Consider the following 27,235-nt stretch of genomic DNA (forward strand, 5'->3'; position numbering starts at 1 on the left):
CACGTTATCAGCATTCCTCCTTATCGAAGCGTGCGCTTGCATACCACACCATGGTGAAACATCGGGCTAGATTTGTTTGGCAACGCTGACCCAACGCCGCGTTCCACCGAGGTGCGACAGCTGCAATGCCCGCCAGCTGCCACGTTTTCGCATCACGCCAGCGTTCTGAAACACCTTCAACACCACGCTAAACTTTCCTGTCGCTTTTCTTTTCAATGTTTTGCCTTTAGCGTGCCTTTAGTGTTGTGCCAAGTGTTGCCGAATCTTCCGCTGGCCGGTCTCACCTGCACCGCCGCGCTCTTGTTCCTCAAGAACTCCAGGTAAGAAGCGGGAACCGAGGAAGCCCCTTTGTCGTAGACCACAGCGATGAACCACTCCACGTAGTCTTTGTACAGCCTGAGCCGCCCGTGGAGTTGGCGCCAGAAGGACACCAGTGGCTCCGGCTTTATGAGGATGAAGCTTGGGTACGCGCCGGTCCTGATTAGGTCGAACTGGAACCAGAGCGGGACGAGCCACTTGGGGGAAAGGGGGGGGGGAGAAAGGGAGATTGAGCAGCTCAGAATTAGCCCTTGTGTGAGTTCTGTCCCACGTGACAGCGCTAGCCTAGCATGCATTTGTACTCGTCTAATTCTTGTATTTATCTACGAGGTATTTCTTAGTCCTAGAGCAGTCTATATTGGTCTAGTGCAACCATTTATTAGTCTCCTATCAGGCAAACATGAATGTACGTTGTCACTTCTATTAGTGAGTTTGCAGTGTGATGGTGCTTGCTGATAGACTAATAAATATATGTATCAGGCTCATCGTCACTTAGGATTGATACAGATAAGGCTTTCTGGCCTTGTAAGTTACAGCAGTGAAGTAAAGTCATGCACATCTGTGCTGGCACAAATGTGCATAGTTGAATTGGAACTAAATGCCAGTTCGTTTTGATGGAGCTTCATAAGTCAGTTGATTCCAATAGGACCCAACTGGAAGTCACAGTTGAGTAACGCCCGTGAAATAACAAGTTAGGTAACAATATTAGAACAGTTATAGTTTCAGTGCACAACTAAGATATCTGTATTTTGGTATGAGTGGAAAGCAGCATTGAAATTTTTCGCTGTTAGAAATCTTTCGTGAAACTTATTTGTGTGGAACCAGTGACACTACTTGGTTGCCCAAATATTGCTTACACATTTACGGGATGGTCAATTTTAAGCTCTGCGGAATTTTTATAACTCTAGTCATTGAGCTTCATTATTGGGAGAGTCGGACATTACTTTCTCAAAAAATCCAAACACATATTCAACTAAGTATCACAATTTCACTATTGAACTACTTAATTAATTACTTTATGCACATATTGCAATTTACGAATTGTTTCCGGTGAGATTGCAAAGCGTATCCTCTAGGTATGAATTTCCAGAATTACACCGCTTTAGGGACGTACACCATCAAACTCACTGTAAACATGCACTGTTGTTCCCCTTACCTCTTTTTAATAAAACGCTCAGTTATGCCTCGAAGCATAGAAGTACCTGAAACGCCCGCGTATTTCGTCCCATACTTCGGAAATAAACCCTCAAAACTGGTTGAACATCTTGAAGGGGCAGCGCAATTAGAGGAAGACATAAGGCAGGAACACACAGAACAGCGCTGTGTGTTCCTGCCTTCTGTCTTCGTCTTATTGCGCTGCCCCTTCAAGATGTTCAACCAGTACCTACTCACCCAAATGTTGATTCTTCCTCAAGACTGGTTTCATCCTATACATATAATTCTACATAGGATGAAAGTAGCGCAAACATGAATTCTTCTGGGGAGGTGGGGGCGGGGCGACAAATCGTCACCTAGCCTGCTTGACAAAATCAGTTTTTACTTTACCTACCTGAAACTAGCACTTTGACTAAATCTTCTTTGTCTTTCCCCGTTTTCATTAAAACCTCGCCCACTCTGTAAAAATACCGGCTCTGCCGGTATCTTCCTTGCCTTTTTGCACCACTGTAAGGCCTCTTCCCTACCTCGACTGCTGGCCAGTTAATACGCCTTCATCCGCCTTGAACCCCAGCATTTCTGGAAGGTGGACACTTTCCACGGGTCGCGGTGGACCAATGTCCTGGCATTTCACTGCGATGTGCCGAGCCGCGACTGGAACCTTTTGCTGCACCAGACGCATGCCTCATCCCGTTGCGGATGCGTGTGCTCCCAGCACGTTACCGTCTACGCGCAGTCATCTCCGGCCCCAAATGACAGGGCACTGCGATTTGTGGGTGTTATCGCATACAGAATTTCTGTTTCGATGTCTTTCTTGTCGTGTTTGTGAATCTCCGTAGACTTGCGGGTTTACAACATGTGCACCCAATTTACCCCTAAATCTTTCTTTCATTCTTTTCACAAAAGAAAGGAAGTCGCATGTTGCATAACTAACTTGTCTCTGAACTTTCTATAACGCCTCCCCTCGTGAGCCAAATGGGACCGATACGTCGACCCCCCCCTTCAACCTCCACCTACATAACGCCTCCTCTCGTAAGCTAATGGGACTGATACGTCGGCCCCTCTCCTCCCCCCTTGGACCTCCCCCCCCCCTCCAAAAAAGAAAGGCAATTAGTAGTGCGCGCACTACCTTTCCGCTGGAGATGACAAGTGCTTCGAGCAGCTGCGCATAGGTGACGGTGCGCTCTGCACGTCCTCCGAGAAAGTTGACCTCGCGGCTCAAGAACTCCTTGAAGGCCTCAACGCCGCCGGAGTCCCGGTCGGGCCGCGCGGTCGCGCAGAGCGCCATGAACTCGGCGGGCCGGTCCTCCAAGGTCGCGTGGCCGCCGGAACCCGCGGGCTTCATCCGAGTCAAATCCATCAACGAGGCCATGAGCAGCTACGTTTCGGCAACACGGCCGGTTTCTCACAGGCGAAATACGCTAAAGCATAGACGCGGTTTTCTGGGGGTGTTGGAAACAACGCCGCCTTGGGCTGCTAGCACTGCCGTTTCGTAACGCGTAAATTTCGAATGCGCAGTACTGCAGTGTGATTCGCGGGCTTGAAAGTAGTTTGCGCAGCTGCACTGAGTATTTCACAACAACGTTAAATATTTTGCGTCGACGAGCACAAAACTTAGACAAATCATGTTTAACCTTCCAACATGGCGACCCCCATGAATAAAGAAAAACGAGGGGTACATACAAAAATCAAAAAAGGGGGGAGGGGGGCTCTCACGCTAAGGTTGTTCGTAAGAGTAAATTCCAGCACATCCTTTGTTGCAGGATACATGCATTAACGGCGGTAGCCATGCAGCTTTGTGCTTGTAAGATATATATATATATATATATATATATATATATATATATATATATATATATATATATATATATATATATATATATATATATGTTATATGCCACATCTTGGTCCGTACAAGCACACAGCTGCATGGCTACCCCCGTTAATGCATGTATCCTGCAACATAGGATGTGCTGGAATTTACTCTTACAAACAACCTTAGCGTGAAAGCCCCCCTCCTCCCTTTTTTTATTTTTGGAAGTTTCCCTCGTTTTTCCACACATATATATCCACACTGCTGTTCTCCTTATTTTTTAATGAAATGTCGTTTTATGCATCGAAGTCCACAAAAAAACGATATGGTAGGCGACCCTCATCTTTGACTTGGTTGTCTCTTTGTGGCACTCGCACCTCGGCGTTAGTGTTCGTTAGGTTTAGTTTAGGCGAACGCAACGCACGAACCGAACTCGGAGGCCACTGTTTTTTTCAATTAGCCGGTTAAATTAATTAGCCACATTCTTGTGCGTGATGTCACTCGCCACATCATTAATCCCGATTTCTACTACCGGGTTTCCAGGAATTTCTCCAAAGTCGTGCTCACGTGGCGGGTCTCAAGTCTTCGATTGTGTGCTTTGTTGTGCGGTAATCAGTGATTTCTAGTTAATTCTAACTATTTCACACACTTCAGTAACTGAACTTGTAACTAATCTTATGCTTTGATATCACATCTAAAATGTAACCCGTGAATTTCATACCGTCCTATTTTTTCAAATATTTTCACATCTATATTGAATTTCATCCCCAGTCATCTCAGTGATTTCTAATTAATTATATCTATTCCAGACACTTCAGTAACTCAAGTTGTAAGTAAACTTATGCTCTGGTATCGTATTTATAATGAAACCCATGAACTTTGTACTGTACTCATTTTTCTTTTAACTTTTTAATTTATTTAGAATTTCCTCCCCGGTCGTTTCAGGAGGCGAACCGGAAGTGCTGCGTAAGAAACAACAGTGACACTCGATGATCGTGCTACTAATAACTGAAGCTAATGCATGTTGTCGCACCTTCTATGGGAACGAATATCTCGAAATTCGTTCCCATAGAAATTGGTGTCATCCTTACATTTCGTTCCAAGCGCGACCTTCAGGTATGCCCTTTCATTTCGGCAGTCATCTGCGTCATATGTTTGCGCGCTCCCCCCCCCCCCCCTCCCTTGGCTGCTTTCAGCATCCTCTGACAAGTCTAGAGTTTACCACCAGGAACCTTTTTGATTGAGCAAATTGCATGGTTTGCCAAGCTCCCTTTTTCCCGCGTAATCAGAAGTAGAATATCATCTTAAACGATCGCGAGCAATCAAGAGATGAAGGGCGGGACAGAAAAAAATACCCTGTGGTACTAACGTGCCAAAACTTTCATCCTTGTATGTGGTGCATCGCAGTGGAAGAGTCGGGAATAATTTTGAACACCTGGCTTTCGCTAAGGTTCACCTAAATCTTAGGTACACGAGTGTTTTCCTGCATTTAGCCCCCGCCTAAGTGAGCCTGCCTCGAACTCGGAAGTGCAACGCTACATACACTGAGTCACCGCATCAGGTAAAGTAGGGCAAGGCAAGTGATGGTGTTCTTTCGTGTGTGTGTTTATATTACAGCCGCATAATGAAGAACCACACTAGCTGTAAAAGTGACACATCGCGTGTTTTATTTCAATCCAACACAATTTCTCGACGGCTCCTTGTGTCACGTAGTGCAATTAGCCAGCGCACGTGTGTATGTCTGTTTATTGGCGAGTCTGCACCCTAACTAAATCAGTGCCTACCGTTTCGTCGTCAATGCGCTTTTCTTTATTTTTACGCGTGTTCTATTCGCGGCAAATATGCTTTTAAACAAACGCTAACTGGGCGAAGAAGCAGTTCTCTTGAAGCATATTGTCGAGCGCAGTTGCGTAAGCGCGTCCTACGAAAAAGGGACAGTGACGATATATGGGCTTGTTGGCGCTAGCTTCTTCATCTCCAAACGAGCCAATCGCGGCTCGCACCGGGACCAAGAAAACGAGAAGGTAACGAAAGAAGGACAAGCCTTCTCGCGGTCCTTGATCCCAGTCCGCGCTACAACCGCGAACAGGGTCGGAGCACAACGCTTGCTTGAACATCAAGTGCTCGGCGTGCTCCTTTCGCTTAACGTTAAGCGTATTGTGTTTTTCTTTTCCTGTTTTTTTATTGCGAAAGCAATACTGCTCGCACTTCCGGCCCATCGGTGGTCGTGGCGCCTCCTTACACAGCTGCGCGTCACGTGACCGTTTGACGTCACGCCAGACCGAGAGACGGGGCGCCAGCTCGCGGCATCGATGGTGGAGGCGAAGCCTTGCGCGCCGCTGCTACGATGCTACCTAGAGAGGGCGCTCGCTGCCCACACCATCAGCCGAACCAAGAGGCAGCCAAGGGTATTGCTTCCGCAAGCTTCCAGGCTTAACAAAGGTAAGCCTTTTCTTCAGCCATTTTTTTAGAGAAAAACAGAGGCCCAACGTCGTGGGCAAAAGCCGCCGCACCTGTTCGGTGAACGAGTGCACGGTCAGCAGTTGCTTCTCCCACGCCGAGCACACGAAAGAGCCGAAGTCGTCACACGGATTGCCGGCCGCCGGATCGGTCGACAGGAGTATCTTCGCGTGCGCCTCGCAGTCGGCCGTCTCGCACACAGGGTAGGGCCCCGGACTGGTGGTCGCCTCGGGCGCGGACCCACTCGGCCGCGATGGCATCAGCAGCACGAACATCGCTGTGAGTACGACGGTGAGCAGGCCCACGACGAGCGCGATCTTGAGGATGAGCGGCTTCTGCGATGAATTTGAATTTTTATTTTGAATTTCCTCCTCGGTCGCCTCAGGAGGCGAACCAGAAGTGCTGCACAAGCAACAAGAGTGTCCCTCGATGCTCGTGCCACTAACAACTGAAACTAAATATATGTTGTTGCACCTTCTATGGGAACGCATATCTCGAAATTGGCGTCATCCTTACATTTCGTTCCAACCTAGTGAATGCAAGCTCGCGCGAAGTGCGACAAAACTGCGCGCACGGTTGGCCTGCAGCGCATGCGCGACGAGAGCGCCTTTACAACGAACGCCTCTGCAACGAAAGTACCAGAATTTTTTTAAATTATGGGGTGTTACGTGCCAAAACTACTTTCTCATTATGAGGCACGCCGTAGTGGGACTCCGGTAATTTTGACCACCTGGGGTTCTTTAACGTGCACCAAAATCTAAGTACACGGATGTTGTCGCATTTCGCCGCCATCGAAATGCGGCCGCCGTGGCCGGGATTCGATCCCGCGACCTCGTGCTCAGCAGCCCAACACCATATCCACTGAGCAACCACGGGGGTTGAAATGACCTGAATAACGAAAGGGAAAGAAATTACGCCCTGGACATATTGAGAGTTGCGCGGCGCGCGATCTTTACAACGAAGTGACCTGTATAACGAATTATTTTCGGAGAACGCAAACACCTCGTTATAAAGGCGTTAAGCTGTATGCCCTTTCGCTGTTTGCAAACACGGGCCTTGGACCACTTCCGGTTTTTCTCACTGACGTAACCCGTTATATTTAGCGAGTACAAGGAAACAAGACTTGAATAGCAGGAGTACATTAGAACAGAAGTCTGCAGATTTTGAACAGCTTTCCACATTTAGAGTTTGCCATAAGGTACATAAAATAATTATAAGTCTTCAAGCAACCTGCGCCTTTCTTTTATCTCAAAATGTAAAAAGAAACATTCTGTACATCGAAACAGCTTAACGCGTTTCTTGTTCCTGCACCGTAAACTGATAAGACGCGTGGCCCGAAGTTTCTTGGGGCAGCAGAAACTTCCTTGCAAGCGGTTTGTCCAAACTCGCTCGTTTAGGCGTTCGTTCGAACCGACTCGCTAGCATTTCCGTGAACTCGGCGACCAAAAAATTGACCCTTCCCGAGTTTATCGGGTTGGCGTAAACGTAGCACGCGTGGCTCTACAGTGACGGAACCGCTTTGCGAATCGCGTGTCAATGTGTGAACGCAAGAGTGTAAAGTCAGTCAGGCATACAAACAACAAATTGGCCCCTTTTTAGCGCGCGATTTTAATATGATTAGCATTCCTAAGGTACTTCCCCCATTTTCGGGGGGCTGTCGGGCTGGCTCTCTAACCGTTTTCTAGCCAACATGGGTTTGGTCTGATTGTCTAAATGGTAGAGCGCCGGACTGCTTTCTTGAGAGGAAGAGGGTTCGAAACCAGCCGTAGGACCAACTTAGGTCACTCGATACGCCACACTTCAATGACCAAATCTGACGCCAATTGGGGTCACTTGGTACGTGCTGCTCTTCAATAAGCTTCCTTCACGCCAACTAGAGTCACTGGGCATGTGGAACTGGGTTATGTGCCGCTCTTCAACGAGCCTGTTTTGACGCCAACTGGTATCACTCTACTCCATCCCAAAAGTAACTTGCAGCGCTGCCGATGGTACGAGTTGCACACAGGCAACGTCCTTACGCCGAGGCTTATAGTTCCCGGCGTTTGATTACTGGCGAGCAACCAAGTACGGGGTAACTAAAAGTACACATGGCAACCAGGAGTCATCAGAAAGAAAGTTAGAGAAACAAAGATAGCGAACTGGACGCAAATAATGGAAACAAGAACGACAATGCAGATCTACAAAAACGGGAAGAAAGAAATTGGAAGGAAAATTTTGTACAGTAACACGAAGGGAAGTTCTTCGCTATTGCCTGGCTATTTGAGGCTCCAGCTAGTTGGCCAAGGACAAAAACATACCGGAGCAAACATTCGCAACTAGATGAGGCATGTGCATGCTGCAGCGAAAAATCCAGAGACCGCTCAGCACACCCTAATGGAATGCGAAGCGATTCACTCAGTGAGACCAGTAGGTAACGTACACCTTCCAGAAGCGCTTGGATTTGATGTGGACGGAAGCATCAACCAGTCAGTAGTCGAGATAAGCAAGAGGTGTTTAGAGGATCGGTGGAACAACAAAATAGCGTTCTGTCGCTTCGAAAATGCTTTGCACGCCCTGGAGGGAAAGAGCAGTGGTTAGACGGGAGCTCGCGAAGCGTATCAACCCTTTCAACGGCAATTCCGTGGGCGCCGCCATGTTTGATCACGTGGTGACGCGTACATTGCTTGCCTGCGCTCCTTCTATTGCCCCGTGTTTAGAATGGATGTGCATGACGCCAGGTGCGGCTCATCAAACCTCTATTTCGGCGGATATTGCAAATGGCGACATGCACTTCGGAGCATTTTCGGAGCTCACTACCACTCGTCCAAACGATGCGAGCAGAATATGCGGTGATTGTACTAGGGCGGCTAAAATGGCGCAGTTCGTGCGCTTTCGCCATGAGAACGTGAGGTGTGCCGCCAAAATCGCCGAAATCGCCATCTCGTTTCTCTAGAGCAAACTGCTCGTCAGTGTGTCTTCCCATTCCCACTGATCACCTTCCCAGAACAGCCCAGGTTCTCATCCACAAAGCAAGAGCTAAGGCACCTATTACACCGGATATTCTGAGCAAGTGGAGAGGAGCACAAGCGGAATGCCGCAACTGACCTGCGACCAACGGCAATCTCAAACATCTGATCTGGTCCGGTCCTGCCACAGTCGACCTCAGGGAGTACACCCGACCTCTAAAGGTGGCATCGCTCGAAGACTGGGTCGCAACACAAGCAGATGCCACCAAAAGGATTAACACTTTGTTGTCGTTTGCTTAGGAGGCAGGCATCCTTCATTTCACGTGATCCCTTACGCCTATCTTAGGCTACGGGCCATCCCGTCTAATAAAAGTTTCAATCAATCAATCAATCAATCAATCAATCAATCAATCAATCAATCAATCAATCAATCAATCAATCAATCAATCAATCAATCAATCAATCAATCAATCAATCAATCAATCGTCAATCAATCAATCAATCAATCAATCAATCAATCAATCAATCAATCAATCAATCAATCAACCAATCAATCAATCAATCAATCAATCAATCAATCAATCAATCAATCAATCAATCAATCAATCAATCAATCAATCAATCAATCGATCGATCAATCTGTTCAGGGCAAGAAGCGTCAAGCGGAGCCGCAGCGCCTTCGATACTTGGCGAAGCAGGGTTTAGAACGCGAGAGCTTGCTGGCTCGTAAACGAGAAGTCGAGCAGCTTTGAGCGGCGGCGATGAGCGCCGAGAAACGCGACGAACCGCTCCACCCGTCCTCGCGGAACGCAGCAGCGTCGAGGAACACAGCGAATGGCTCGGAACACGAACGCGCACTTGTCGTAAACGCGTAGCATACATGGGTGGCGTCTGTAGACAGTGCTCAGAATCGCCAGGCAGTGCGGGCAGAATCACTATGACGTGTCGTTTACGGGGTTAGACGAGCACATTTACAGACACTCAGTGCAGGAAGAGGTTCGGTTCGTTGTGTAGCGCGCGCTATACACAGCGGATTCTTTTGCGCGTACATGCTAGGGTATGCTGGAGCGCCGGGAGATTTAAGTTGAGCCTTGACCACGCTGGAGCGCGCTTCCGATACCAGACGCTCTCTCCAGAGCAACCGGTTCTTTTTTTTTTTCCGTCTTTGCAGCTGGAAAGCGTCCAACTTGGCCGCGTGCTAGAAACTTGAATATTGTCGCTAAACAAGAACAGCGTTCCTCTCAAGCACCAATGAAACCTTTGTTCCTTTATATCGATTCCTCGAGACTGCGTGATCCACATAAGTTTTCATTTGGTAACAGCCGTGTGAAGCCAGCAGAAAACGAAGCCAAGGTAAGCAGAGGAGGAATTATTTAGAATTAGGAAATAAATGAAAGTGAAAGAAAACATCGTTTGTAGCCGGTGAGAGGCCGATGGGAAATCTTCTCAAGTTGCATTCTCTGTAGCTGGAGTGGATTAGCGGGTACACGAAAGAATGAATGAATGAATGAATGAATGAATGAATGAATGAATGAATGAATCAATGAATGAATGAATGAATGAATGAATGAATGAATGAATGAACGAACGAATGAATGAATGGTGCTTCGGCGATGGTTGTCCTCCTCTCCTTCCCCCTCTACATTCTGTGATATTCACGTGTGTTTACAAGTCCTAGCCTTGGGAGTTTTGACCACGCAGCTCCACTAGTGCGAGTGTCGAACATCACTCAAGCGCGGACAGCCATTTGGCCAATAAAAGCTCGCATTCTACCTCAAATAATCAAAAGGGTGCTAAAGTCGGGACACTCACTATGCATTATGCTAGAATAATAAAGGAAACCGATAGGCTTAATTGTTTTGTTGGTAGGAACCACGTTGAATGCAATAGAACATGCGAGCCAGTGGTACAGCGACACGCCGCGTACCCAGGAGGAAGTTTCCCCGACGCGCTCTTCCTCGACAACGGAGAACGTGACTTCCACGCGTCTTGTGGACCTGGACTTCTTAGCCGGGCCCTTGATTTCTCCAAGGCTGGCGGACCTCGCCGTCTCGCCAGTCGGGTACATGGCTTCTCCCAGGCTGGATGTCCTCGCCATCTCACTGGTCAGGTACCTGCTTTCTCCCAGGCTGGCGAACCTCGCCCTCTCGCCAGTCTGGTACCTGGTTTCTCCCAGGCTGGCGGACCTCGCCCTCTCGCCAGTCTGGTACCTGGTTTCCGCCAGACTGGCGGACCTCGTCATCTCGCCGGTCTGGTACCTGGTATCCCCCAGGCTGGCGGACCTCGCCATGTCGCCAGTGGGATACTTGTTTTCTCCCAAGCTGGACCTGGCGTCCTCGCGGGTGGTGTACTTGACCTCTCCTGTGCTGGGCCTGTGGGCGGGCTGTGCCTCGTCGATCCTGTGCGGCGGCGCCGCCGTCACGCTGAGACTCCGCCATGGCGCCCAGCGCCGTGCCTCCGAGGTCGTTGGACCAGGGGCTGCATGTGGCACGACATGAAGGGACGTGTTTATCATGCATGCTAACAATCCCATCAAGCAAAAGGGCACGCACGCATGGGCGCACGCACGCAAACTGTGGGGAATATCTGCCTTTGAGCGCCTCAGCATCCACAGCTCACGCACGACCACGACCGTATGGCACACTCGATTTCAGAGAACTATGTAGCAGCCGACGGGAACATGGCGGGACATCCATGTAGAGCACCGGAGCCAACTATCCCGCGCAAGTCGTGCTTCTCTATCCAGGAGTCGAGTCCTCGAATCACGTGCCAGAGCGTACGTCGCCGGACATTCGTCATCAGATAAACTATAGTTTGCCCACACATTCCGGAGAGTAAGCGAACACTTCGCTTTTGACAGCTGGAAGCCGTCACCCTTGAAGAAAAATGGTAAGAAGTTTGTCAGCGCTCCGTCCATCGCCCGGACCAGGAAGGAAAAAAGAAAACATCTTCGCAGCCAAGATTGGGAAGCAACGAATGTGGATGAAGATATTAGCATCCATTTGTGTATACAAAACTTTCAGGATGAGTCCTCATATGCAGAGGCTTTGAACGCCATTAAACATTCAATTGCTAATTCAGGAATGGGTTGTCTTCCTTTCGTTTAGCCAAAAGAAAAAGGTGCCTGCTCCAGCATTGCTTCAAGTGTCGCGTAAGAGAGCGAAATAATTCGTTTGAATGAAACCAATTGTATGTTGTTAAACTCCCGAGGAAGCCCCGTAACATTTTTTGTGCTCTTTTGGGGCAGTTAGTAATGATTATCCGCGTAAAAGTTTAATTTACTTGATGGCCGCTGTGTCAATACAAGGCTTGTAGAGCACAATTAAAAACAAAACTGTTTTTTTTGCGATGTTCCGCCTTTGGCGTAACTTTTCCCCGTACTTAGAAAATACGCCCACGTGATCTCTCAAATGTCTTCCCACCCCACCGCTTGCACGCCAAAGCAGCTTTCTTATCCGTGATGATAAAAAGGATGCAAAGTTAAAATCACATTACGGGGTTTTACGTGCCAAAACCACTTTCTGATTATGAGGCACGCCGTGGTGGAGGACTCCGGAAATTTCGACCACCTGGGGTTCCTTAAGATGCGCTTAATCTAAGTACACGAGTGTTTTCGCATTTCGCCCCCATCGAAGTGCTGCCGCCGTGAGATGCAAGTTAATAAAAAAAAATGTAGCACTGTGAGCAATTCAAGGTTATGCTTTGAAATGCGCTACTCAAACATTGTATAACATAGTGGCCATAAGGTTAATAGTTCTGACCTTAGTTTTTCACTAAGCGCTAATATATAAAACATTGGCCTTTGATCCTCACAGCTAGTATTGCCAAGTTATTAGACTGCGAAGAATCAGGAATGAGGATCAGAGGCGAATGTATTATAACGACACGGGATCAACGAGGATGCGCAGCAGCACCTCCAGCAAATACACTTTATCAGTCGTCAAAGAAAAACCAACAAGATCTCTTCTTCGTCTCCGCGCTTAACCTAACAACCCGCGCTACTTCAATCTCGTCCCCAATGGCACATATTCATGACAATACAGTCTTGCCATTGCTCCTCCGTTAGAAAAAAATATCGTCCCGACGATAAAGGCTTCGAAATCAGCAATAAAAACACTGCGCAGTCTTGTCAGTCTTCATAGTGCGGCTTCATACGACGCACGCAAACGACCTCGGGTAAATGCCGTTGGCGCTTTGAACAGTGAGAGCCGTCTGGAACGACTTATTAGCTGGCGTCACTGATGCGTCTTAGAACTATGTAGGGTCCGAAGTATCTGTGCAGGTGCTTTTCAGAGAACCCACGCTGACGAAAAGATGTCCTAACCTACACCTTTTCTCCGATGTTGAATGTTACGGGTCTGTGCCGAAGATAGTAGCGTCTTTTGTCACAGTCCTGTTGTTCGTGGATTCGCAGACGCGCAAGCTGCCTAGCTGCTTCTACTCGTTGTGGGATCTCTTCAGCACCCGTCTCGCTGTCATCAAAATCATGAGGGAGAGTTTCGTCTAATGTTGTAACCTCACGGCCTTATACGGGACTGGAGAGTGTCTTGCGAGTGGTCTTTTGACGAGCCGTATTGTACGCGTAGGCTACGTACGTGCTTATCAAATCAGCCAGTTTCCTATTGAGTCGTTCCGTAAGTCCGTTTGCTTGGGGTTGATAGGCCGTTATCTTGCGGTGGGCGGTATCACTTAGACGTAGAACCATATCCCAAAACTTGGCCATGAACGCAGTTCCTCTGTCCGCGACGACTACTGCGGGAGCGCCATGCCTTAAAACGGTGGACTCGAGAAAAATATTGTGGCGCTTCATATGCCGTTGCCCGTTGTAGATCACCTGTCGCAGCATATCTAGTTAGATAATCCGTGGCGACGATTATCCACCTACTGCCGGTAGTGTATGTTGGGAAGGGATCCAGGAATGTCATGCCTATTTGTCCAAGTGGTGTGGCCGGTAATTGAACAGGGTGCAGTAGGCTGGCTGACTTGACGGATCGCTGTTTGCGACGCTGGCGATCCAGACATGTCTGAACGTAACGTTTAATGACAGCAGTAAATCTTGGCCAGTAGTAATTCTTCCGAATCCGCGCCAATGCGCGAGTATAGCCCAAGTGCCCAGTGGTCGGCTTTGGTTTTCCGACGCTGATAGTTCGGCGGCAACTCTTCATGGAGCCGAGGAGTGGCTTGCGCATGTGTGAGATACGGCATTGGTTGTGCTGGCATGATCGGCGGGGTCGGTAGGGTCGACGGGGGGGACGATATCGACTCTGGTTGTAGCGTAGGTGATGTTCAAGTTGCGGGTGTCAACGGCGTCGAGGTTGCATTGATTGGACGGTGAACAGCGTCCGCATAAGTAAGGCGCCGCGGTACGTTACCACAGTCTGGCGATGAAAGAACCTGCTGGACCTGTTCCCGGACCATATCAGCTACAAAAGGTAACACTGGCACCGGTTCCGTAGGCGCCATAACAAATCCGAGCTGCCGAAGCTCCTCTCGCACAAACTCTCGGACAACTTCACTCAGAGGCACGTCGTTACTCTCAGCCGGTACGAAAGTGCTCGCCGCCGAGTTACTGACTATTAGCTAATGACAATTGCTGGTGGTACCGTTGCTGTAGGGCCCGTTCAATGGTTGTAGCTTTTTTTGTGAACTTCGCCACTGTTGTAGGTGGAGTTCTCACAAGGCCGGCGAACAGTTGCTCTTTTACTTCCGGCAAGAGATACCACAGCTTTCTTTCCTCTGACCTGTAAGAGTCTGCCCTACACGGAAAAGATGGACCATGTCTTCTGATAACATAGCAACGCTATCATAGGGTTTTTGAACACGGATTTCGAAAAGACGCTGCGCATTTTCCCTCCTGACGATGTTTGTAAATGTATATAGCAGCCGCGTGCGTAAGTCGTCCCATGTGGCAAAGCTATTCTCCCTGTTGATGTACCACGCAAGAGCATTGTCCTTCATTTAGAGATAGAACACTCGATTGCTTGTCCTCCGAGCTGGTCTTATGGTTGTACTTGGCGACACGCCCGAACTGGTCCTGCCAATCTTAGACGTCTTCAAAGGCGTCACAATGTAAGCTCTCCGGAACCATAGGATTCCTCAGTGTTGCTTGCGATGGAGCTGCGGTGGCCATGACAGTCGTAGGAGGCAGGCGATTTCTCGAAGTTTCTTGCAGGAGGCTGGACTCGGGGGCTAGGCCTAGGAGGTTACGAATGAACCGGTACACCGGCATTTCGATGCGCGATGGCGATTCCGGGCTCGATCGCCGATTCCATGAACAAGTGCCAAGCGTAAAGAATCCCCCTCGCCTCCACCAGTATAACTACGTGGGATCGACGAGGACGCGGAGCGACACCCTCAACAAATACACTTTATCAGTCATCGAAGAAAAACCAACAACTCTCTTATTCGTCTCCACGCTTAACCTGAAAACTCGCGCAACTTCAACCTCGTCCCCACTGGCGCATACCCGTGGCAATATAGTTGCGCCAATATCAGCAACCTGCGGATTGCAGATGACGCTATCTTGCAGCAACGCTGGAGATGACTTGCAACACATGACTGAGGACCTTAGGAGAAAAAGTGTAAAAATAGGGTCGAAGAATAATACACAAAAAAGTCAAGGCAGTGTTCAACAGACTGACGAGAGAACGAGAATTTGTTTGGCAGTCAGTCTGTAGAACCTGCACAAGTGTGCGTACATCTAGCCTAATTAATCACGTGGGATCCTGACACTGAGGACAAAATTTACATCAGAATAAGAATACGTAGGAGCGCGTAGACCAGGCAATATCAGGTTATGACCACTAGCCTAATTTACAATCATTGCATTCTATCTGTAGTAGCCCGAGGGGCAGAAACTTGGATCTTAACAACGAAACTCGAGTAGTAGTTAAAGAGGTCCGCAACAGGTTTGGGTATTGCAAAATACAAGTATGGCGATCGCAGATCACGTGGTGGCAATAGTCTCTGCAAAATATGAAACGGCTGCGCGATTTGAAAGCAGCTTAAATTTCCAACGGAATCCTGCGCGCCCTCTTAGTGGAGGGAGTCCCATTTTCAACAAAAGTAAGGTGCTTCGATGCACGCCTCCTCTGGTTTAAGGCAGGCGAATCGAGGTCACACGCACAATTGCTGCTTCGTAAGACGCACTGCAGGCAATGTCGCCGATTATATCACGTGATCTTGGTAAATTATCCAGCGGAGAACGTAGAATGCAGCCCTTGGGAGTACACCGCGCAAGAAGTAGGCACAGGAAGAGAGCGCCTGACTTGGTAGTGAATCACGCCTCCAGGCACCATGGCAACGCATAATTTTAGTTTATCCTAGCTCCTATAATGATCCGTCGATTTCAAAACTTATGGCGGTAAAACCTACGCGGTGCCCTGCAACTTGATGGGTATAACGAAATTTTGCCCTAGGGCCTGCTGAATCGAGCATGAGGCAACGAGCCATGGAACGGAAAAAAATTATAGGCGTAACGTTAAGGGGCAGGAAGATAGCGCTCCGGTTTAGAGAGAAAACGGAAGCAGGTGGTAGTCTTGTTGGCATTTAGATGGAGAAATGAAACTGAACAGTCCATATCTGTCCTCCGCATTACGTAAGCGGCGGACTACTATAGAGTTACAGAATGGGTGCCAATTGAAGGGAGGCGCACGCTGCGGAGGTCTGATGAAGTCACGAAATTCACTAGCATGAAATGACGTCATCTAGCGCAAGACAGGGGTAATTGGAGGTCACTGGGAAAGGCCTTCGTCTTGCAGTGGGCATAAACAGGCTCGTGAGGATAATGACCTAATAACTCCAAAGATACGGGAGGCTTCTTTAGGTGGTGGCGGTCAATATAAAGGTGGCTTCACCCTCACAAAGGGCTTCGCTACGTATTAAATACAGCATAAGCAGGGACAGGCAGTACAGCTTTGGATGGTAGACACCATATATTCTAGTCGTACCTCGGAGAAATTTTCAGTGCCAGACAATGGCGACTAAGGGAACGCCAACAACGCAGTCCGTGTGTGTTTCTCTGTCGGCTTCGTCCTTGCTTGGTGCTAAAAAAAGTTATTCGAAGATGAATAACGACCAACTTGTCCAACTTTCAATTGCTTCATCTAGTTGTACCTCCTATCCCTCGCCGTCGGTCGGCCGTGTACCGACGCCCCAATAAAAATTTTTCCGCCCTCACGCAGTACACTGTCCAGTTAGTCTGGTGTCATCCATGACGCATTACTTCCAGACGTGCCCTTAGTTTTTACCACTGACCTGTGGCAGAGTCGGCAGGAGCGGCTTGGACCGGCTCGGCCGGCGGGGCTTCGCCGGTGGAGTTGGAGCGGCTCTTGGACCGGGAGCGGTTGGACTGCTCGCTGCCCGTGCTGGACCGCGACGTCCGCCGGCTGCTGCTTGAAGACTTGGACGAACTCCTGCGCCTGCGCCGCTCCATGACTGCGTGCCCAATAATTATTCAGTCGTAGCGTTGCGTCCACTCGCTGCTTTCGGGGAGCGCGAAGAGCTGGCGGCGACAAACGGTGTTGTCTCTGCCTCAAAATGGCGACCCTGATGGCTCGTCTCCTCGCGCCTTGCTGCTGCTGCTGATAACGACGACGAAACGTGGCACGTACCCACGACTGGAAAAATTAATGCTGCAGAAATTCTGAGCATTCTCTTCTAATGTATAAACACGCTTCGGCTCGGCTGCTAAGTACTTCGCTATTGCTTAATTATTTAGCTAGCTCAAGCATATCTGCAAACCACTATCAATCATCTACGATTACACTAATATAGCCATTACATTTAACTTCTTTTTTTTTCCTTTTTTTGTTACGACCTTCACGCCGCAACGGCGACGTAACCATATTTTTTTCTGTTGCTCCCACAGACATCTGCCTGCCACGCTGTTGTCTAGGGTTCAAATCCCGTTCAGAAGTACCTTCTTTCGCTTTGTTTTTTCTAACGCTACCAATCATCTACTTTTACGACACTATAACGACTGCATGTGTTAGTTTGACCAATTCTGCATTTATTTTGCAGATATATGGCTTTATGGGGTCGACAGAGTTTGCCGGGTTACTCGCCCAAAAATGCTTACGCAATAAAAATTGAAGCAACCATTGCGAGGCAACGGAACCGAGACCCCCACTGAACTTTTACCTCCTCAGGTCTGGTCTGGCTATATCTACTCTGAGTCCTTTATGCAATGAGAGTGAATCTCTGCAACACTTCTTTTTTACATGTCGCCGGTTCATTACTGGAAGGAAAATATTTTTAGAAGAACCTTTCCAAAACTATGGCTTGAATTTCATTCTTCCGGTAATTCTTTCCTTTGGGGCTACCGTACTGAGTTAAAGCCACAGGAAAGTTTGTGAAGCCCTCTGCTATTTTCGCGCTAGACAAGAAGAATTGCAGGTGAAAATTGATCATTTACCTTCTTATGCTCACATAATTTTTACTGTAACATTTAGACATTTGAGGAAACAGAGGGAAGTCGGGAGATGGAAATTCAAGACGATGAGCAAAACGAGAACAAGTTGAAAGGTGCTTTCACCTTGTTCTGGTTTTGCTCATCATTTAGATATTTAATCATTCATATTCTAACAGTAGACATTTTCACTCACATATGCCAGATACTTATTTCATTTCACTTTATTTCTTTGGGAAAAAATGGATACGTTTTTCACCAGCGGATTCGTGACCAATTGATTGATTGATTGAAAACCTTACTATTCCAGTGAGCTGGGATGCCCGCCTCTTAACATACACGTAGGTAGGGGGGGGGGGCGGAGTTGGACGAAGCAGTCCCCGCGCGTTGAGGATGGTGAGTCTTCACGGCCTCAACGGCCAGGCGGATTGCTCGACGCTGGTCATCTTCAGGCTCGCTCTGGAGCAAGGCCTCCCAGGCTTCTCTACTGTCAATCTTTTCCTTGGCCCCTGGGGAGCCAGCACACTCCTATTCGAAACACTAATAAATAAAAAAAAATGTGGCGTTATGGTTTTTGACAGCCAAAATAGCATAATTTTTAAATATAGAACAAGTCCGTCACGCAAAATGCACTGCCGGGCTCAGGAGGATAATTATTGTGAGGGGTCAGCATGGTAAAAAAGAAATAGAGCAACTGATTAACATTATTTTACACGTGAATGTAATGCCATTTGCAACTAGACGCCCATTTAACTGAGGAGATTGTAAATTAGAAACAGCTCCTTAAAGTTATATTGTGCCCCATGACAATCATAGTAATGAAACAAGGAAACGGCGCCTTAAGAGATGGAGGCATAGTGTTTGGTTTGTTCAAGGAGAGGAGTGGTGGTATCACAGCACCGCACATTGTTTTAAAAGAACAAAAACGGCATGAGACGGCTTAATCGATGCCTTTGCCAAGACAGAGACAACATATTCTTTTATCATCATCAGCCTGGCTACGCCCACTGCAGGGCAAAGGCCTCTAGCATACTTCTCTAACCACCCCGGTCATGTGCTTATTGTGGCCATGTAGCCCCTGCGAACTTCTTAATGTCATCCGTCCTCCTAACTTTCTGCCGCCCCTTGTTACGCTTCCCTTTCCTTGGAGTCCAGTCCGTAACCCTTACTGACCATCGGTTATCTTCCCTCCTCATTACATGCCCTGCCCATGCCCATATCTTTTTCCTGGTTTCAACAAAGATGTCACTAATTCGCGGGTGTTCCCTAACCCAATCTGCTCTTTTCTTACCCCTTTACGTTACACCAATCAATCTTCTTTCCATAGCTCGTTGCGTCGTCCTCAATTTAAGTAGAACCCTTTTCGTAAGCCTCCAGGTTTCGGCTCCGTACGTGAGTACTGGTAAGACACAACAGTTATACACTTTTCTCTTGAGTGATAATGGCAACCTGCTGTTCATGATCTGCGAGTGCCTGGAAATGCGCCTTCAACCCATTCTTATTCTTCTGATTATTTCAGTATTATGATCCGGATACGCGGTTACTACCTGCCCCAAGTACATGTATTCCCTTACCACTTCCGTTGCCTCGCTACCTATCGTAAACTGCTGTTCTCTTCCGACACTGGTAAACATTACTTTAGTTTTCTGCAGATTAGTTTTTAGACTCACTCTTCCTGCTTTGCCTTTCAGGTCAGTGGGCATGCATTGCACTTGGTCCCCTGAGTTACTAAGCAAAGCAATATTATCAGCGAATCTCAAGTTACTAAGGTATTCTCCGTTAACTCTTATCCCAATTCTTCCCAATCCAGGCCTCTGAATACCTCCTGTAACCACGCTGTTTATAGCATTGGAGACATCGTATCTTCCTGCCTGATGCCTTTCTTTAGTGGGATTTTGTTGCTTTCTTTATGAAGGACAACGGTGATGCCTCCTCGTCCACTTTCGGCTGTCCGGCTTGCGGAAGAAGGTATTAATTATCCGCATATTATTCTGTTCTGCAAACTCTACTAATAACTCTCCTCTGCTATTCCTAGAGCCTATGCCATATTCCCCCAGTGACTTGAGTCCAGCCTGCTTCTTGCCTACCCTGGCAATGAAGTCACCCATCAGTATAGTGTATTTTGTTTTTACTTTACCCATCGCCGATTCCACATCTTCATACAAGCTTTCGACCTCGTAGTTATCATGACTGGGTGTAGGGGCGTAGACCTGTACGACCCTCAATTTGTACCTCCTTTAAGTTTCCGAACAAGACCTGCCACCCTCTCGTTAATGCTATAGAGTTTCTGTATGTTACCAGCTACATTCTTATTAATCAGGAGTCCGACTCCTAGTTCTCGTCTTTCCGCTAAGCCCCGGTAGCACAGGACGTGCCCACTTTTTAGTACATGCTTCTTTTGTCCTCCTAACCTTACTGAGCCCTATTATATCCCATTTACTGCTCCCTAATTTCTCCAATAGCACTGCTAGACTCGCCTCACTAGATAACGTTCTAGCATAAATGTGGCCAGGTTCAGATTCCAATGGCGGCCTGTCCGGACCCAGAGAGTCTCAGTGCCCTCTGCTGCGTAACAGGCCTGAACGCCGCCGTGGTCACTTGCTTCGCAGCTGCTACGGACTGAGGGCCGGGGTTTGATTGCTGTATTCATATAGGAGGTTGTGGCCAAGTATATCGCCAGGGTGTCCAATGTTGTTCTGATGAGGGAGTGCGTTACCGCTTCTGATCACCGGCTTCATGTAATTTTATCAGCACGCGGATTTTTATTTTTTTTTAATCCGGTGGAAAATTGCGCTGCAGTGGGATTCGAAACACGGTCCTCTTGCACGTGAGGCAGCTGCTCTACATCTACGTCACCGCCGCAGCTAACACCTTATCCTAACATGGATGTAAGGATAAGTTAGGTTAAATTAGGCTAGGTGTTAATACACGGCAGCTTCATTTGAACAACGAATATTACTACGTACCTTCCGCACTTCATCATTTCTTAGCTCATTTGCACCGTAAGAATGCCCAACAATTGAGCAGAACAACAATAGAGCAGCCAGAATATAGCATCCTTCTTTCCTGAATGGCTAAGGCCATTCATTTGTTTGATGGTTTTTTATTGGAAAGGCGCTGCTTCCTAAGAATAAAGGAGGAAGCGTTTGGTTGGACGAGCTGCAGCGTTCTCTAACTTGTTTGCTTAACGAAAGTGCCTTTCAAAAGCTGTGTTAATTATTGTCATGTGTTGTCAACGCAGTTCCGGATAGCCTAGTATGCGTGGATCAGAAGCTGGAGTGACCATGATTCGCCAGGTACTCGAGTGTGGCGCAGTAGCTTCTCCCGAGAACAGCTCTCGACGTGTTGGGCTGTACGCTGCACACCCACCTGCGTGAGACGCTGCCGTGTGTTGGTAATACTGAACTCCATCAAGGCTGAGAGCAACAGGGACATGGACGGCGTCGCAACCCTGAGCAGCTACCTTTGGAGGCTACGCGCGAGGTAGGCCAAACACCTGTGCAGCTAAAACGCCGCAGTCAACCTGTGGCCTTTTTTAAAACCATTCCATTCTGGCCAATTGATCTCCTAAAAGACACTGCGATTGTAGGCCAGCTATTTCCTCGTGTCAGCACAAACGTCCCCGTGAGCCATCGAAGCCTGTGTGGAGTAAAGCTTTAGCCTAGTCCTTCAACGTGAGAAGTAATCCTCCAGCGAATGGATTGTAGCAGCTTCGCCAAATTGAATACCAATGTTGGGACTTTTACAGGGGCAGGTAGGCTGTGTATCAGGGCCCACTTCTGGGTACCTTGGCTTCATGATTTTGGCTTCTAGCGCGAAGTGAAACACCGACACAGAAAGGAGCAGACAGGACGAGCGCTAACTCTCAACTAAATTTTTATTGAAACGAAGTTGAGAAACGTAGTTGAGAGTTAGCGCTCGTCCTGTCTGCTCCTTTCTGTGTCCGTGTTTCACTTCGCGCTAGAAGCCAAAATCATGTTACCGTACCAACTCGCCCAACTGTCTATCCTTTTACCTTGGCTTCATAGCGAAAGCAGCTATGAGAGAGGAAGGGAGTGTGTAAATGTGCCGACTCCAAAGGACAAATTTCTTGTGCCAACATTTTGCGTTTTCTTCTAGTTGCACACAACTTGGAAGTTTAAAAGAAAGATTTAACAAAAAAATTCGTCAGACACACTTGAGGATTTCCTGATTTCTGTGAAGACAATGGCGACTAAGGGCACGCCAACAATGCCGTCCATGTGGGAATGCGAAAGCCTTATAGTCGCTTTGGTGAGATTTTTTTCTGCGCGTTCCTCGTACGCGCAAGCTCACGCCTGCGCTTTAACTACGCCTCGCTAAGGCCAAATCAAAACGCGCCAAGGGGCCCAACGCACTCGCTTGCCAGCCAGAAGTTCATAAACGTGACGTGTGCAATGACGCAAGCACTAGGCACACGTTTAGTCCACCAGAACCATGGCGCCGCCGTGGGGTCGTGGATGCGTGGACGTTTGGCACCCCGGAAAGCCGTGTTTTACTTCGTTTACAGCAACCTCCCTGTTAAGTGTGGCGGCGGTTCGAGCATCTTTTGACGTGTTTTCGCTCTTTGCGGCGGCGACCATTTTTGCTGCCATATTTGGGTCACAGCGACAAATTTTAGCGTAATGGGACGTATAATGTTCTCGCATTAAAAATGCTTTATCAAGTTTACAACTATTTGTGCGAATAACACAGAAAACGTTCGCAACTTTTAGTAATCTCGAAGACCGAAACGAAAAGCAAGAGGCCGACAGCTTTTTGATTGTTTCACTTTTCTATGAACTCTCCAACTTTTCTGCAGCCGCAAAAAGGCACAAAATAGCTGTAGTAACAGATGTGAAAGGAAAGTTTCTACCAACGTAATTGGTAATAGATTAGAGTTTAAGAGCACAAAGACAAATATACGATAAGCATATGTACAACCGCTATGCAAATATTTAGGTAAGCAACGTTCGTTGATAGGCTGCCTAATTACATAAAGGCGAGGCATTCTTGAGGAATGTCTGGAATTTAGTGAGCAGAAGTTATCAGCCCGTGTGTTTGCTCCGAAAGTGGCGTCTCTGCGCACAAGCCACGGCTCTCCTGCAGCAAAATCATTCTGATTAGGCCTAGCTTGCATCAATATTGGCGCGTGCACTTCTTTGTCTTTTCGGGCAACCATGTTTCACCGCCTTACAAATGTTATCGCACAGCGCAGGACGCGCCTGCATGTATAGGAAGTTTCTGGAATGTTGTCGGTGGTTCAATCTGTGGTCTGGGACCGAACCTTTTGTAGTCTGATTGCATGTATGCGCGACGCGTATAAGGTAAAACTTTGTGGAAGACACGTGGGTCCCAGCGATTACTCTGCAACATTCGACGACTGATGTATAAATGCCAACACGCTTGACCCGCTGATCAGATTTTCGGCGATCGCCAAGTGTGTTCGCCGCTATCATTGTTCTTTGAGTGTACAAGTTTTTTGTACAAGTGTACAAGTTCTTGAGGGCACAAGTTCTCCCAATAAAACGCTAGTTTCGTTAATCAGAGTTTTGCTGCCTTCTTCACCGTCACTACCACGTGAAAATATATATGCGAAAAGTCAAGGGTCTTGCACGTGTTGCTATTCCTTTTATTTGAATACAATAAGAATATTCAACAATTCGGAATTGTAAACTCTTGAATCCAATGTGAATTGAATGTGAGACTTCCTGCGTTTTTCCTTACATTAGCCCTTTTCACTGACTGATAAAACGCATATATTCATTTTTTTACAAGCTTTCGCGTACGCGTTTATCGCCAAAAGAATGAGCAAACGGCCGTCCTGGTCTCGCAGCCGCGGTAGCAATCCCGGCCGCAGCAGCTCAGTGATGTTAGCAAGGACATTACGGGCGTCTAATCTAGTGCAAATAATGAGCCGGCCGTAATATAAAGACGGGTCGTTTCTCCTTACGGCACCCGCTGGCTGACAAGACCGAGACCGCGCTATGTCCGCACCGCAATCCGTACGCGCCAACGGAGCAGTAAAAACAGGCGCCGAAGGCGCTCAGCTTTCCTCTGGTTCCGCACTTTTCTTATGAACCCTATGAAGACCTGGCGCGATCGTTCAGTGGCCGTGGTTTCGCTGCTAAGCACTAGGTCGGGGATTCGCATCCCAGCATTAGCGGCCGCCATTTCGGTGGGAGGGGAATTCACAAATACTTCGTATACTTACATTTGGACACATGTTAAGGAACCTCCGGTGGGGAGGGGGTGTAGACTCCGCGACAGAAGGTGAGGTATGCAGACATGGACACAAGAGAAGAGAAACCAGACGACCCAAACACGGCGTTTGTGTTGTCTTGTTCCCTTCTCCTGTGTGCGTGTCCGCACGCCTTACCTTCCGTCACGATGAATCCATATGGGCTAGGTAAGCTTTGGGCGGTTGTAGACTCCGCAATGCGTTTAGACGCTCCTCGTGAGTTTCTGAGCTCCGGGTGTACGAAAGGCCCTAGGGAACTCTCCAACGGAACAGAAAAGAAACGTGCAACGATGATTATTGAGCGGGCCTCGGCGTGCAGGTCTTACTGCTCCCGTATTGTCAAACGATCCTCGACTGCGAAGTTCTTCCTCCACTGCACCGAATCGAACACAGCGCCGACCATCGACTGAAGAATACGCTACGCTTCTTTATGAGTTTCGTGGAATGTCAGTTGTGTGCAGTGACCATTTATGTAGAGGGATGGCGCTGCCATTCAGTTTTGCGAGTCTAAGTGGAGTGCTGGATGGAGGAACGTTCGACAGAATGCGGGGTAACGCCGGGTTCCCGAACGTTGCGGAGCCTACCCCCGTGAGTGAACAGAGACGTCAAAAGCCGGAAGGCTCACGCCTAGTGTTTTTTTTTTTTTGACAGCGAAGTTGTTTATGCCTAGGTTCTGGGGGATCTCGTCTCCGTGAACATAGACCAAGAATTTTTCATGCGAGGGGCGATCCCGCAAATGGTGCAATGCCGGCCTGACCCATGTTGGAATGGCAGTTCGCGGCCCACACTCGCAACTTCGCTGGTCATCCTTCTTCACCGAGCGGAAGGGCACTGAATTTTTTTCACTCGCTTACAATCCAGTATCGACTCACTTTCCACTTCCCACTCCTTTAGAACATGTCACTGCAAATGAAGACAGCGTCAAAAATTTACTGACAAGGCATTCTAAAAAAAACAAAAACAAAAAAACGAGAAAACATGGACTCGCCCTTCGGGCCCTGCCAAAGTGAATGTCCAGACTGTCCAGACAACTGAATCTCCAGACAACTGCTTAAGAGGGTATGCAATGCTTTACGGCTTTAGGATAATGGTAGTAATGCTATTTTAGAGCAATGCGAGTAGTGGTAATCTTCACAACACGCCGCGGCCCATAGCGGTGCTGCAACAACATTGAAATCAGCTGCTAGACGGGGTATTTTACATACGAAAGACTATGGACGTCACTCACCACGTCGCAAGCTGCCGTCGCCGCGGCAGCTTGCAACAGTAATCTTTACCGGGAAACGTGTGTCGGGATCTCCTTCTTATCAGGAGCGCCTTCAATTATGCGGTTTGGATGCTTGTGTTGAGCTTGTCGTTTATTGAAACGAATGCTATTCTGTATGTTGTGTGCGTGATTCCGAAGAATGTATGCACTGTTCTCGGCACTTTGCTGAGTGCTTGTAGCCTCTGCATTATGGGGGTATGAGCGATTGGTCTGCCGGGCACCGCCACCGGGATGGGCCCATCATCATTTTCGGTCAACGTTGCGCCACGGGAAAATCCTGGAATCCTAGCCATAGACACCTTCGCTGCAAAAAAAAAAAATACAATGTGCGACATTTTGACATGGTTCACATTTTTTGGTTCATGAGTTGTGTAATCAACCGTTGCTATGTCTCTAAATGAAATAGCAGTATTTGTAAATAAATAATAAACATAATTTTCGCAGCCTGGGCCTTCAGCCTTATTCCGCAGCTTGGAAATATTATTTACAACTGGTTAGAAGAGGCAGACAGAGGAAGTTGCAAATGCAGCTACAAAAATGCGCTGTCCCCTGCGGTTACAAGACACGACAGCGCGGAGCTGCCACGCGGCTTCCAGGAAAAAAGAAAAAAAAACACATAAATTTTCAACACGCAAGATAGACACAACATACTCCACAATTTTAAAACAAAAATAATAATTACAACATTTACAAGGTCATGCAATTTGCCGTAATACACAGCTAATCACGGGATAGAAAAAAGTTGACGTATTAAAACAGAAGCGCTTGCTTCGAGAAACAAACAAAAAATGTACCCAATAACGCACGAAAGGAGTAAGCTGAAATTATGTGTATTTATTAATAGCAGAAGCCATAATTATTAAGCATGTCAGTTTTGCTGACATAGTTGTAAAATTTGTGAAAATTTTCAGTAAAATTTCTGTAAGATTTCATGCATTCTGGTAATTTCAAACTTCCCAAACGAATGTCCAGTGCGTTTATCTCACGAGACGTTACAGGTGACATGTATTTTCATGTTATGCAGTAAAAACAAGTTGTGTATGTTCGTATCACCACAGTGCCCCATACGAGGTGACAAGAATTATTATGCGAAGCAGATAATATGTCATATAGTAGCACTTCTACTAAAGCAGAGAAAACGTTTTTGGTTTCGATTTATTACACCATGTATGTGACTTAGCTTTTGGATTACAAAAGTTAATAATAATATATGGGGTTTTACGTGCCAAAACCACTTTCTGATCATGAGGCACGCCGTAGTAGGGGACTCCGGAAATTTTGACCGCCTGGGGTTCTTTAACGTGCACCTAAATCTAAGTACACGGGTGTTTTCGCATTTCGCCCCCATCGAAATGCGGCCGCCGTGGCCGGGATTCGATCCCGCGACCTCGTGCTCAGCAGCCTAACACCATAGCCACTGGGCATGGATTACAAAAGTTACCCAGCCATTCCATTGTAGTGATGAAGAAAGATATATGCCTAAAAATGTTATACTCTCAAGGGCAGCTATCTCCACATTCAACTCCAGGCTGTCCAGAGGGCCCACGACGTTGCGGCAGGACTTGATCTCCTGGTCTCATCATGGACGGAGCCACCGACTTGATCTTCGGGAACCTTCGGTTTTGGCTCC

At 47.8% G+C, this 27,235-nt stretch overlaps 1 protein-coding gene and 1 long non-coding RNA gene across 5 annotated transcripts in view; one reads left to right on the plus strand and one right to left on the minus strand.

Moving 5' to 3' along the window:
- Positions 1–17,243, minus strand: part of LOC139050110 (uncharacterized) — a 28,984-nt gene extending 11,741 nt beyond the window's left edge. For 2 of the 4 annotated variants that reach the window (XM_070526326.1, XM_070526323.1), the window contains exons 1-5: positions 16,948–17,243; positions 10,619–11,169; positions 5,800–6,081; positions 2,603–2,851; positions 285–515 (exon numbers count right to left, since the gene is read on the minus strand). In XM_070526326.1, coding sequence (XP_070382427.1) covers positions 285–515; positions 2,603–2,851; positions 5,800–6,081; positions 10,619–11,169; positions 16,948–17,125 — 1,491 coding nt within the window. In that variant the 5' untranslated portion in view covers positions 17,126–17,243. The remainder of the gene's footprint in view (positions 1–284; positions 516–2,602; positions 2,852–5,799; positions 6,082–10,618; positions 11,170–16,947) is intronic. The other 2 variants (XM_070526324.1, XM_070526325.1) reach the window with 2 other exon arrangements.
- LOC139050111 (uncharacterized) lies at positions 90–27,235 on the plus strand. Its single transcript, XR_011508792.1, has 3 exons — positions 90–320; positions 21,342–21,583; positions 27,134–27,235. It is a non-coding gene; the product is annotated as an uncharacterized lncRNA (long non-coding RNA).

The sequence above is a fragment of the Dermacentor albipictus genome, chromosome 9, assembly GCF_038994185.2.
Source record: "Dermacentor albipictus isolate Rhodes 1998 colony chromosome 9, USDA_Dalb.pri_finalv2, whole genome shotgun sequence".
In the NCBI taxonomy this organism is placed as follows: Eukaryota; Metazoa; Arthropoda; class Arachnida; order Ixodida; family Ixodidae; genus Dermacentor; species Dermacentor albipictus.